Source organism: Eptatretus burgeri, chromosome 5 (genome assembly GCF_056783735.1).
Source record: "Eptatretus burgeri isolate ZD-2024b chromosome 5, Ebu_testis_v1, whole genome shotgun sequence".
Classification (NCBI taxonomy): Eukaryota; Metazoa; Chordata; class Myxini; order Myxiniformes; family Myxinidae; genus Eptatretus; species Eptatretus burgeri.
This window is the reverse complement of record NC_140965.1, coordinates 24,698,889-24,712,949: the sequence shown is the minus strand read 5'-3', so window position 1 is coordinate 24,712,949 and position 14,061 is coordinate 24,698,889. Positions and strand designations below refer to the sequence as shown.

Here is a 14,061-nt window from a genome sequence, read left to right as displayed (position 1 = left end):
TCTGTCTCTCTGTCTCCCTGTCTCCCTGTCTCCCTGTCTCCCTGTCTCCCTGTCTCCCTGTCTCCCTGTCTCCCTGTCTCCCTGTCTCCCTGTCTCCCTGTCTCCCTGTCTCCCTGTCTCCCTGTCTCCCTGTCTCCCTGTCTCCCTGTCTCCCTGTCTCCCTGTCTCCCTGTCTCCCTGTCTCCCTGTCTCCCTGTCTCCCTGTCTCCCTGTCTCCGTGTCTCCCTGTCTATCTGTCTCCCTGTCTCCCTGTCTCTCTGTCTCCGTGTCTCCCTGTCTCTCTGTCTCCCTGTCTCTCTGTCTCCTGTCTCTGTCTCTCTCTCTCTCTCTCCCTGTCTCCCTGTCTCCCTGTCTCCCTGTCTCCCTGTCTCCGTGTCTCCCTGTCTCCTGTCTCCCTGTCTCCCTGTCTCCCTGTCTCCCTGTCTCCCTGTCTCCCTGTCTCCCTGTCTCCCTGTCTCCCTGTCTCCGTGTCTCCCTGTCTCCCTGTCTCCCTGTCTCCCTGTCTCCCTGTCTCCCTGTCTCCCTCTCTCTGTCTCCCTGTCTCTCTGTCTCCCTCTCTCGCCAACCCTCTCTCGCCAACCCTCTCTCGCCAACCCTCTCTCGCCAACCCTCTCTCGCCAACCCTCTCTCGCCAACCCTCTCTCGCCAACCCTCTCTCGCCAACCCTCTCTCGCCAACCCTCTCTCGCCAACCCTCTCTCGCCAACCCTCTCTCGCCAACCCTCTCTCGCCAACCCTCTCTCGCCAACCCTCTCTCGCCAACCCTCTCTCGCCAACCCTCTCTCGCCAACCCTCTCTCGCCCCCCCTCTCTCGCCACCCCTCTCTCGCCCCCCCCCTCTCGCCCCCCCTCTCTCGCCCCCCTCTCTCGCCCCCCCTCCCTCGCCACCCCTCTCTCGCCCCCCCTCTCTCCCTCGCCCCCCGGCAAGTTTCAATCAGATCAGACCGGCGGTCGTCGAGAAACAGCGGTCGCAGACACAGACAGACAGACACACACAGAGAGATTGCTGGAATTATAGATAGAGCATGGACAAATCCTCCGGGTTGGCACCTCTTGAGTCGGGAGATTTCTCTCATAAGGTGCAGAAAACGAATGTTGTATAAATGACTTCTCGGGGCTAACATTGCCTAGAATAGTTCAGTTATTTCCTGCAGTAAATATAATTGAGGAAGCCTGAAGTAATTTCATTGTGATTTAGGTGTGTGTTGCTGCTTTTACGTAGAGACAGACTTCGTCTTCCCTTCCTTATGTGCGTGTCTAACCCCCCCCCCCTCCCCACACATACCACCTCCCCCACCATCCATTCAAACCCCTTTCCAATGTTCTTACCTTTGTAATCTGTCTTTTATGTTCGTTTTGGGGGTAACACCAGGCCTTTAGGCATAAGTTTTGGCAGGAAAGCCACGATCCATCCTGCCCAAGAAATGGGGGAGGACTATCCGTGTGACTGGTCGAGTGTAGTGCAGCGGTCCTCAGGCTAATAGGAGAGAGGAGAAGTGCATCACGGTGGTGGGAGTGAATGTTATAAAAGCACACGCAGCAATGGGGATGGGGCAGATGCCCAGAACGGACCTCGAGGAGACCTGCGTGAAGTCTTCTCAAGCTGCTGTGCCATGCCCAACCCAGCCAGGCACGCCCACTCTTCTCGCCTCATGCCAGGCTAGACATGGAGATCGTTCCCCTGTGCAAGAACATGACTGCGTTATTGCTCCACATCAGTTCCTTCATCAGGCACAGCCGGGGTATTTCTGTCTTGTGTAACCCTCGCTGTTTTTCTAATGTGGTATAACTGGGCCCGTCAAGGCTTAGGTTACTGTCGGAATCTCTCGTTTGTTGGTTTTGTGGGCGTGTATTCAGTAGTGGGTTAAGGGGTTATTATCACTATTAATTGTTAGTTTGCTTCACTTTGTTCTCCCGTCCCATGTGACTTTCACTGTTAAACCCAGTTGGCCTCAGGATGACTTCGGGTGATCATGATCACTGTCGTAATTTGGCATATCCATTAACGGAATAATTTGGTACGGATGATTTGCATCCACTGTGCTGTGTACAGATGACTGTGCTGTGTGCTTACCTGATCCGTGCGGCCGTTAATTGGAATGGGGCGCACGGCATCGATTTGTGTGGCATTTCCACTGGCTCGGTGGTGCACCAGCATGGTATCGTGGCGATAGATAAGTGAATCAGTTGGGCACCATGGCTGCTTTGACACTGCTTGCCAGGATTCACACCAGGTTACTGTGACGACCCACCTGCTATAACAGTACGAACGTAACTTTTGAAATAAATAAAAAACATCAGATGCCTTCCCAAAGTTCAACATCCATTCGGCTAACATCTAGTTCTGTATTGTATGTCTGCATTTCCATGTGGTAACGGTTCCAAGAACCTCAGAAACCCCACAAAAAATGTGTTATCAATAATACACATGAGTGGCTTTTCAAAAAATATATATTGTCTTTTTCAATTTATATATATTTTCGCAAACGTGGTTTAAATTTAAAAACTGATTTTGAAATAGAAAATGTTCTGGATCAGTTCATATTGCCATGGTAAAAGCGAAACGCACAGCAATTTGGAAACAAATCTGTAACGTCTGTAAAGGACATATCTATACGAATATAAAAACCGCACCCATGTCTGAAGGAAGCAGTTCAGTTTGCCATTTTAATATGAAATGGGCAAAGCCGAGAAACGAGCGAAATCCTTTAGAATTAAACACGGTGGGTTAGAAAGCTTCTTTTTATTCATTTTTGATGGAAGGAAGGAAGAACATCCCCTAATATTGAAGCAGCTTCACTGTTTAAAAATATCCCAACCCATCAAATCTTTCAACTGCTTTTCCTCTATTTTCTTCGACCCAGGACAACTGATGACCTTTTCTATTGGAGATCAGTCTGCATTTGAGGTGCCCTTGGGTAACGTGTCCCAGTGCACGACCGGGAAGAACGAGGTAATGCTGGAGTTTCACCAGAACGATGATGCAGCCGTTTCTTTACTGGAAGTCCGATTCTTCGTCCCACCTGGGCAGGACTCTTCCAACGACCCAGTGGAGGTGATCCTCTCAGATCTCTCTCTCTCTCTTTCGCATTGGTAGTGTCTTGCAATATTTCATATCATTTATCTTGTTTATGCGACTTCCGCTAATTGCCAAGTTTCAACATTTTGCCTCCAAATTCTGCAACTTGTTCAGAGTTGAAAAGCCATTTTTTATTTCCTCTGTCCTTTAGAGACAGTTGGGTCTTTTTAAAATGTGGTTTCATGGCTCTAAAAATTGTGAACTTAAAAATATTTAATTGCCAATTGAAAAAGGAAGGCCTGACAGGATGGACTGGATGTGTGCATACTCGCCTCTCAGCTGTTGAGTCTGGGTTCGAATCCCGACCCAGCTATAAACCGTCATCCCGGCGTTTGACGGGCAGGGTGATTCGTCAATGTGTGTGCCGTCCCTCGGATGAATGTTAAACTGGGCGTCACATCTGTTAACATTATTTCGTGGACGTTGAAGATCCCACGGTGTCCTTTGTGAAGAGAAGGCGAGTCATCGCCGGCACCCTGAACAAAATACAAATTCCTGCACACTCATTAGAGTATCCTTTGTTGGAGGGGTGACCCACCCAGGATTGTAACCCTTTCAAAAGTAGATGCTTTGGCAAAACCAACGCTTTGTAGAGTACGTGAATGTTTGATTGAATTAAAAAAAAAAAGAATCGTCCGTGCGCACACTGCCTTTAAAAAGTGTTCACACCCCTTGAGTTTTTTTTCAAATTTTGGTGTGTTACAGCCTGAATTTAAAATTGATTAAACTAAAAAAAATTCTTGTCACTCGTCTGCAAAGAATGTCACTTATCTGTAATGTCAAAGTGGAATTTTAGTTTTTTATTTTTAGGAATTTTTACAAATTAAAAGCTGAAATGTCTTGAGTCAAGTATTGAACACCTTTGCTATGACTCACCAAACTGAGCTCGGGTACATCCAATTTCCTTTGCTCATCCTTGAGATGTCTCGACAACTTTATTGGAGTCCACCTGTGGCCAATTCAATTGATTGGACATAATTTTGAAAGAAACGCACCTTTTAATATGAGATACCACCTTTGACCAAGCTGTTGGAGCAGAGGCTCTACCATGGAACTGTCTGTAGAACGCTGAGATAGAATTGTGAGGAGGCGTAGATCTGGGGAAGGTTATTAAACAATTTATAAAGTGTTGAAAGTTCCCAAGAACACAGTGAGCTCCATCATTAGGAAATGGAAAGAATATGGAACTACCCAGACTATTCCTAAAGCTGGCCGTCCAACCAAACAGAGCAACCAGGAAATAAGAACCTTGGTCGGAGAACTGACCAAGAACCCAATGATCACTCTGACAGAACTACAGAGTTCCTTGCCTGAGATGGAAGAACCTATCGAAAGGACAACAGTCTCTGCAGCACTTCACAAATCTCTGCTTTATGTGAGAATGGCCAGATGGAAGCCGCTCCTGAGAAAAAGGCACAAGACGGTACACCTGGAGTTTGCAAGAAGGCACTTGAAAGACTGAGCAGGAGGCAAAAGATTCTGTGCTCTGATGAGACGTAAATTGAACTTTCTTTGGCCTGAATACAAAGTGCTACGTCTGGTGGAAACTGAGCACAGCTCATCATTCATCTAATACCATCCCTACCATGAAACAGGGTGGTGGCAGCATCATGCTTTGGGGATGCTTTTCAGTGGCAGGGACTGAGAGACTTGCGAGGATAGAGGGAACAATGAATGGAGCCAAATGCAGACAAATCATTGTGGAGAACCTGCTTCAGAGTGCAAAAGACCTCAGACTGTGCTGAAGATTTATGTTCCAACATGACCATGACCCCAAGCATACAGCCAAAGCAACACTGGAATGGCCTCAGAACAAGAATGTGAAAGTCCTTGAGTGGCCCAGCCAAAGCCCACACTTAAACCTCATTGAGAATCTGTGGAAAGACTTGAAGATTGCTGTTCACTGACGCTTTCCATCTAACTTGACAGAGCTAGAGCAAATCTGCAAAGAAGAATGGGAGAAAATCCACAAATCCAGATGTGCAAACCTGACAGACATACCCAAGAAGAGTCAAAGCTGTAATTGCTACCAAAGGCGCTTCTACAAAGTATTGACTCGGGGGATTTAATACTTATGTAAATGAGATATTTGTGTTTCGTGTTCAATAAATTTCCAAAAACGTGTTTTCATTTTGCCATTATGCGGTATTTTGTGTAGATTGGTGACAAAAATTTTAATTCAGGCTGTGAAAGAAAATGTGAAAGTCAAGAGGTGTGAATAATTTCTGGAGGATATATGTAAGATATACGAGGTGTGTTCAAAAAGTATCCAACCTTAATTTTTCGTGAAGCTCGGGAGGCGTGGTTTGGTGCACGTTTGTAGGTGATCCTAATCCGTATGCGTGAATATTTTCCCGCCTGCAGAAGCTGTCAGTCGCCGACAGACCGCCGATGAGTGAGGAAGTGTAAGTGAGCGCCGTCAGATTTTCGTTTTTGACAAAATGATGGATCACTGTGGTCTCATCGCCAGTGATCACTGTGTTGAAGTTGGGATCGCTGTTCACAGTCTCCAGCATGTCCTGTGCGATCTCCAAACGGAGTTGCTTCTGCTCGATCGTTGGCAGCTTTGGCACGAACTTCACTGAGATTCTCCTTAAGCCCAAATCCTCAGTCACAATGGAATGAACGGATCCAATGCTGATGCCCACCTCGTCCGCAAGTTCTCTGATCGTGATTCGACGATCCTGCATCAGCAGGGTTCTCACTTGGTCAATGACGATCTCATTTCGGGATGTTGAGGGCTTACCAGAATGTGCTTCACTTTCCACTGATGTGCAACCATCTTTGAAGCGGTTGTACCACTCTTTTATCTGTGTGGTGCCCATTGCTTCGATCCTGAAGGCCTGTTGTATCCTGCGGATCGTTTCCACTTGGGAATCGCCAAGCTTTACACAAAATTTGATGCAGTAGCGTTGTTCAAGTTTTTCCGTCATTTTGTCAAAAACGAAAATCTGACGGCGCTCACTTGCACTTCCTCACTCATCGGCGGTCTGACGGCTTCTGCAGACGGGAAAATATTCACGCATACGGATTAGGATTGCCTACATACGTGCACCAAACCACGCCTCCCTAGTTTCATTTGTTTACGCACGAAAAATGAAGGTACTTTTTTAATTAATTAAGGTAATTAAGGCACGATACTTTTTGAACACACCTCGTGTGTGTGTGTGTGTGTGTGTGTGTGTGTGTGTGTGTGTGTGTGTGTGTGTGTGTGTGTGTGTGTGTGTGTGTGTGTGTGTGTGTGTGTGTGTGTGTGTGTGTGTGTGTGTATATGAAACTCTTTCTAACCACTGACTGATATTAAAGATCCGGACCTGACATAGACATAAATGAAAAAAAATGTAGGAGTGTGACCCAACATAATGGGGAAGCACGATAATTTTGTGTGCCGACGGACATCGAAACTAGTATGCAATGAAAAAAAAAATCACAGAACCGTCGGAAATCATTCGTGAATGAGAAATCAAATGCAGGTGAGCAACCCGAGACAATGGGGAACGTGTGTGTGTGTGTGTGTGTGTGTGTGTGTGTGTGTGTGTGTGTGTGTGTGTGTGTGTGTGTGTGTGTGTGTTTATAATTTTTGTTTTGCAAAAGTCACAAAATCTTTAGGATTAAAAAAAGACCACAACCTCCTCCCTCTTCCCATTCCGTCCCCCAAGGCAATGTCACGAGCAGTGCTGTCCCAGGCAGATGTGATCCAGGCAACAGGTGATGCTCTCTGCGTGTTCCCTGAACTCCAGTGCCTCACGCCGCGCGGTCGCTATGACATTCGCCTTTACCCCTCCTTCTTGCACCTGCACGGCAAGACTTTTGACTACAAGATCCCTTACACTACCGTCCTGCGTCTTTTCCTGCTGCCTCACAAAGACCATCGTCAGATGTTTTTTGTGGTAAGTTATCATGTCGTAGAAAGGGTAATTCACAGTGAATGTTAAGGCCATCACTATTGGTGTAATAGTATCGAGGAGGAGAAGGGAAGAACAAAGTTTAAAAACAAAACCCCAAAAAACTGGGCTTGATGACTCCCTTTTCTTTCTTGTTCAAGGTGAGTCTTGACCCTCCAATCAAACAGGGACAGACTCGTTATCACTTCCTCATCTTGCTGTTTGCTAAAGATGAAGTTGATACCATTTCACTCAGCATGCCAGAGTGAGTTTTCTTTTTAGGTTCTTTCCTTTTTATTCCTCCGCCGATGAAGTTGCCAGAGGCATGTTTTTTGATTGTCTGTATGTCCGTCCATGCTAATTTTCTGTTTTCTCTGCAACTGCTTATCCGATTGTTTTCACCATAGGGTTTTTTTTCACCATAGGTGTGGCTACTCATGTAAAATGTTCAAATTATATTGATGACATGATAGGTCACGTGGTGTGGCAGCCATGTTGGGGAAAAAAAGGAAAAGCTTTGGACCTCTATTTCTGAAACCGCTCCATGGAAAAAAATTTAAACTTAGCACATGTCAAGAGCTCCTCATGGGAAATAAGTCATTAAAAAAATAAAATTGGTGACATAATTGCATACGTCAAATGCTTTATCGCATCAGTATGAAAATTTGAGAGCCATCTGAGGGCTAAATTGTATGGGGGGAAAAAATTGATGTCATGTGTTTCGGTAGTTATATATATATATATATGTGTATATATGTATATATATATATATATATATATATATATATATATATATATATATATATATATATATATATATATATATATATATATATATATATATATATATATATGTATGTATATATGTAGATATATATATATATATATATATATATATATATATATATATATATATATATATATATATATATATATATATACATATACATATACGTACATATATACATACAGTGGTGCCTCCAGAATCCGAATTTAGTTCTGATTCCAAAACTATTTTCCAAATAAGAAATAATGGAAAGTGAATTAATCTGTTCCTGGACCCCAAGAAAACTCACTTTCAAGATGCTTTCAACTGAAGTTACCCATGTTTAAGGTAAAATAATAAGATGAGTAAATGACCTTTTCTGAGTCATGAATCTTCTTCCAAGCCTGGGGGATGAGCAGGAGCGTTGTCGCTTCTTCCATCAGATCTGGATGCAGCTCCGGCCTATCAGTGGCCATTGGGATCTAAAACGTAAACTGTTCAGCCTGGTGGAGGTATGTAATTAACCATGAAGCACCAAATGGTGTTTCGTATCCCAGTACACTCTGTGGAGACACAACCGTGCCGTTTTCACCGCATGGTTCCACGGAGATAATCAAGAGGTGAAGCGATTGGGTGACGCAGCATGATGTCACTACCATGCTCGCGAAAAAAAACGTTGAGTTTGTTAAAGCCGATTCGTCAGAGGGTTCATTGAATGAGTTCGCTTCACGATGGGTTTTCGTGCTTTTATCGCTTCTTTATTTTTCAGAATCCTACACACGGTCGATTTCGGCAGCTCGAACATGGCAGCGAGATCAGACAAAAGCGTACCGCTCTCATGCTTAGCGATAAGTTCTTTCTTCAACTCGATTGTCATTCTCACGGACTAACTCTTACTCCTATTTGCTTCACTGCTCTTCTTGGTTGCCATGGTGAATGCACAAGGGTGATAATTGAAGAAAAAAATAACAGCACAAATCAAGGTGAAAACACGAGGTAAAGTAGCGATCGACACATGAGATGCTTTCACGAGTACTTCCACCGGCGAACTGAATGAACAAAGCGCGAAGATGCGGGTCGAACAGGTGGGGGAGACACGTGAACAAACATGAACGCCACGTTGTGTTCGGTTTTCGAAAATGTGTTCGGTGTTTAGGGCAAATTTTTCTCGAAAAAATTGTTCGGATTCCAATTTGTTCAAACAATGGGGCGTTCAGATTCTGGGGGCACGACGGTGTATATATATATATATATATATATATATATATATATATATATATATATATATATATATATATATATATATATATATATATATATATATATATATATCCATACAGCTCTGGAAAAAAAAATAAGAGACCACTGCAAAAAAAAATTAAATCAGCATCTCAACATGTATGGCAGCCATTCCATTCCAGTGTCTGTTGAATTCCAACACAGGCACACCTCATTCTACTTTGTGAGGTACTGATTAGGTGATCACCTGAACCGAATCTTATTAAACAAGGAAAAGTATAAAAACCACTGCTGTGGTCATCACTATCCTCTTGCAATTGAACCAGCTGGATAGCAAAAACAGTGCTCGTATTACCTCAAAGGTAATTGGAATCAAAAAATAACTATTGACCATGCCAAAAGAGTTGAAAAGAAAAGTTTGGAGTGAGAAAAAGAAGGGTTCAATTCTGGCTTTACTGGCAGAGGGATACAGTGAGCGTAACGTTGCTTCCATCCTTAAAATTTCAAAGACGGTGGTTCATAAGAACTAGGTCAAGCAACAGACATTGGGGACAACAAAGCTACAGACTGGCAGAGGGCGAAAACGACTTTCCACTGACTGGGATGACTGCCAACTCATTCAAATGTCACTCAACAACCGTAAAATGACATCAAGTGACCTACAAAAATAATGGCAATCGGCAGCTGGGGTGAAGTGCACGGCAAGGATGGTTCGAAACGGGCTCCTAGGGGCAGGGCTGAAGTCGTGCAAAGCTGGAAAAAAAGCCCTTCATCAATGAGAAGCAAAGAAGAGCCAGGCTGAGGTTTGCAAAAGACCATAAGGATTGGACCGTAGAGGACTGGAGTAAGGTCATCTTCTCTGATGAGTCCAATTTTCAGCTTTGCCCAACACCTGGTTGTCTAATGGTTAGACTGTGACCTGTAGAGGCCGACAAACCACAGTGTCTCGCACCCACTGTGAAATTTGGTGGAGGATCGGTGATGATCTGGGGGTGCTTCAGCAAGGCTGAAATCGGGCAGATTTGTCTTTGTGAAGGACTCATTAATCAAGCCACGTACAAGGTTGTCCTGGAAGAACACTTGCTTCCTTCTGCTCTGACAATGTTCCCCAACTCTGAGGATTGGTTTTTCCAGCAAGGCAATGCTCCATGCCACACAGCCATGTCAATCAAGGTGTGGATGGAGGACTATCAGATCAAGACCCTGTCATGGCTAGCCCAATCTCCAGACCTGAACCCCATTGAAAACCTCTGGAATGTGATGAAGAGGAAGATGGATGGTCACAAGCCATTAAACAAAGCCGAGCTGCTTGAATTTTTGCGCCAGGAGTGGCATAAAGTCACCCAACAACAATGTGAAAGACTGGTGGAGAGCATGCCAAGACGCATGAAAGCTGTGATTGAAAATCAGGGTTATTCCACAAAAGATTGATTTCTGAACTCTTCCTGAGTTAAAACATTAGTATTGTGTTGTTTAAAAATGAATATGAACTTGTTTTGTTTGTATTATTTGAGGTCTGAAAACACTGAATTGTTGTTATTTTGACCAGTTGTCATTTTCTGCAAATAAATGCTCCAAATGACTATTTTTATTCAGAATTTGGGAGAAATTTCAGTGGTTTATAGAATATAACAAAAATGGTCATTTTACTCAAACACATACCTATAGATAGTAAAACCAGAAAAACTGATAATTTTGCAGTGGTCTCTTAATTTTTTCCAGAGCTATATATATTGTTGCGAATTCGCGCCCGCCGGCGTGCGATCGGCCACGTAACTCGAATCGTGGCACGTCGCCCACCGGACGGACAATTCTGTCATGACCCTCTCGGACTAACGCCGAGAACTAGTTTACGGGTGGGCCTTTCGGCCTCACCACGATCGTGCCAATTGGCCCCCCGCGTGGGATAGGGTTGTTCGCCAAATTTGACCTACCTAAGTACTCACACGGAGGGTGGACCGGGCGATCGCACCTCGCCGCAGGTCGACCCCGGACACGGGCCACTGAAGCGACCTGTTCCGTACTATCGGGATAACCGAGCGGTGTTATATCGTCGACCTCGGCGGTTCCGATTAATTATCGGGCGTATTAAGCCCGCTACCAACCCTTTACGTGAAGTAATATGGAGATTCAATTAAAGAAAAGACGAAGCGAACTGGGAAAAACAGTTCAACATGAGGCACATTTATTCCGCGGCACACGGAAAGCACACATATACAATTACAACAATTATGCAACAAAAGAAACACAATAATGCAGATCTACTACCGACTACGCGAGCACACGGCAACACTTACACAGTTTTACTTTAGAGACGGTGCCGCCACACCTCTCCAACTCGCCCGAGCCCAAAACTCTCAATTTGCCCCGCGCTCGGCGCTTTATAGTACGGCAGGAGAACCCATATGCAAATTTCCGGATCAGGATGAGCTCGGGGGCGGAGCCACGCTCGCCCATTGGACGGAGGAAAAGTGGGCGTGAACCTCCCCTGATCCTCGAATTTGCATATATCGATTCTACTCCGACGCGCCTGGAGGCGGGGCCAAATCGCCCCGCGCTTGCTGATAGGACGGATCAGAAGTGGGCGTGTATCATTCCTGATCCGACTTCTCCTCGGAAAGGCCGCTTTTTGCACCCGCTGCTCAGCGCGCGCCCTGTACGAGTCCAGGACAGCCTGACGCTCGGTGCCCACAAGCGGTGCGGGAATGGCCGCAGAAGGAGAGGCGAAGGTGGTGGAGGGTCTAAAGTGGCGGTCCCTGGCCACGGTGACGCTTGGAATGACGGTGATGCGATGGTTGCGGGATGGTGTGCTGTGAAGGTAAAGGATGTGGCTGTTGGCGTTGTTGTTGTTGTGAAGCGGCGTTGCGGTTGGTGGTTGTTGTGTGATGGCGGTTGAGACGTGGTTGGCTCAAAATAAAGATAGAACAGAAAAACGGCTATCTTAAAGGGTCGCAGCCCGAATGAATCGCATTTATTCCCTCTAAACAACGGGTTTGGGGCTAACTACACATGTACTTACAGAGATATCTCACCTACGGGACCTGAATGGTGGTTTGCGAATTTCCTCAACCACAACAATATATATACAGTGAAGCCCAAAATTATTCATACCCTATGAAAAGTCTGAGTTTTGCATTTATCTCATACCTCAAGCTGGAGTAGTGGAACTTTCACTTCACCCAAGGACATTTAGTTAGCATGTACAAATCCACATATATATTGGCTCAACATTATTAGCATAACAATAGAAATGTTATTGATATTAGCATAACAATAGAAATATTGTTATAGAAAAAGATTTCTGTTTTTATGCCTGTCCAAAATTATTCATACCCCATACCATGTCTCAGAATTGAGGCCAATGTTTGTGATGATGCACATGCTTTTGATATTCCTAAGATTCTTTATGTTATGCAATTATTCCAAGATGTGTGCATACAATCTGAATGCATTACAAATGTGGTCTATTGAATGTACAGTGAGGAATGTTATAGAACAACACTCTGCTTTTAGACTATAAAATAAGGGGAGCTCATGCAATCATTCTCAGGTCATTGTCAGCATGGCGAAGAAGAAAGAAGTCAGTGAGGACCTTCTGTTGTGCATTGTGAATGCTCACAAGGAGGGGAAAGGCTACAAAGCTATTTCAAAGCAGTTCCGAGTACCAGTTGCCACCATACAAAGCATAATTAGGAAGTACAAGGAGTTCCACACTGTAAAAAAACATTGAAGGACGTGGTCTGAAGCCAAAGGTGTCGCCTCGTCTGGCAAGAAAAGTATGGCGAGAGGCCAACAACAATCTACGGATCACGATTAAGGCTCTCTTGAAAAATCTTGGCGAGTCTCGGACCAAGATATCAAGGCAGACACTCCAGCAGACGTTGCACAAGGAGGGTCTCCATGGACGCCAACTAAGAAAGATTACACTACTCCATCCCAGGCACAGAAAGGCTCGTCGAGCCTTTGCAAAAGCTCACCTGGACAAAGATCCAAGCTTTTGGTCCTCAGTTCTGTGGTCGGATGAGACGAAAATGGAGCTTTTCGGGCACAGAGATGTTTCTTTTGTTTGGCGAAAGAAAGGTGAAGTATACAACCCTAAGAACACAGTCCCAACCGTCAAGCATGGAGGCGGGAGCATAATGCTTTGGGGATGTTTCTGAGCCAGTGGGCCCGACAATCTCGTCTAAGTTGATGGCATCATGAAAAAGGAGCAGTACATCAAGATCCTTGAGGAAAACATCAAACAGTCCGCAGAGAAACTTCACCTTGGGGAGCATTAGATGTATCTGCAGGACAACGATCCAAAACACACCGCCAAGTCAGTCAAGAAATGGTTCTGGAATAATGATGTAGACGTTCTAGAGTGGCCAAGCCAAAGTCCGGACCTCAACCCAATCGAGAATCTGTGGAGGGAGTTCAAGACCGGAGTGATGGCAAGGAAGCCTTCCAACCTCAAAGACCTGGAGACCTTCTTGAAGGAGGAGTGGGCCAAAATCTCTGTAGAGACCTGCAAAAACCTTGTGAGCAAGTATAAAAACCGTTTGGAGGCTGTAATCACAAACAGAGGCTTTTCCATTGATTACTGAATGTGACTTTGAACTGATCTAAAGCCGCTGTCACACCTTGACGTTTTAGCCAAAGTATGACAACGTATCAAAGTGTATGTAAAATGCTGGCGTATGCTGAACTATTGATGGGTTTTTTTTTCAGTTTTTGGCATATTCATAACGAGTTGGACGTATGCATAACGTATTTTTAACGTACACAGAACGTTTCGATAACTTGTACCAACAAATGCTTAGCGTGTTGTTGGCGTTCACAACCTATGCCCAACCATAGTCTAACGTATGCATAGCACTCGGCAGCGTATTGTCGACGATCACGTGGCGTAGCCTATTAAAAGGCTGCCGCTCGACGATTCAAATCATAACCGCACTAGACATCGAAGTGTCAAGGCGCTGGCACACGTCGAATACGTTATGGGTAAGTTTTGTATACGTTAAGAGCACGCTGAAGCATGCTGGCATACGTCGTAGTACGCCGAGCACGTCGCCAAATTTTAAGCATGCTCAAAATTTTTCGACAGATGCCAGCA

The 14,061-nt window shown here is 44.9% G+C and overlaps 1 protein-coding gene across 1 annotated transcript in view; it reads left to right on the top strand.

Annotated features, from left to right (window-relative positions):
* SSRP1 (structure specific recognition protein 1) overlaps positions 1 to 14,061 on the top strand; it is a 105,048-nt gene that overhangs the window by 24,801 nt on the left and 66,186 nt on the right. The window contains exons 4-6 of the mRNA XM_085881131.1: positions 2,863 to 3,053; positions 6,737 to 6,967; positions 7,123 to 7,226. Of these exons, the coding sequence (XP_085737257.1) occupies positions 2,863 to 3,053; positions 6,737 to 6,967; positions 7,123 to 7,226 (526 nt within the window). The remainder of the gene's footprint in view (positions 1 to 2,862; positions 3,054 to 6,736; positions 6,968 to 7,122; positions 7,227 to 14,061) is intronic.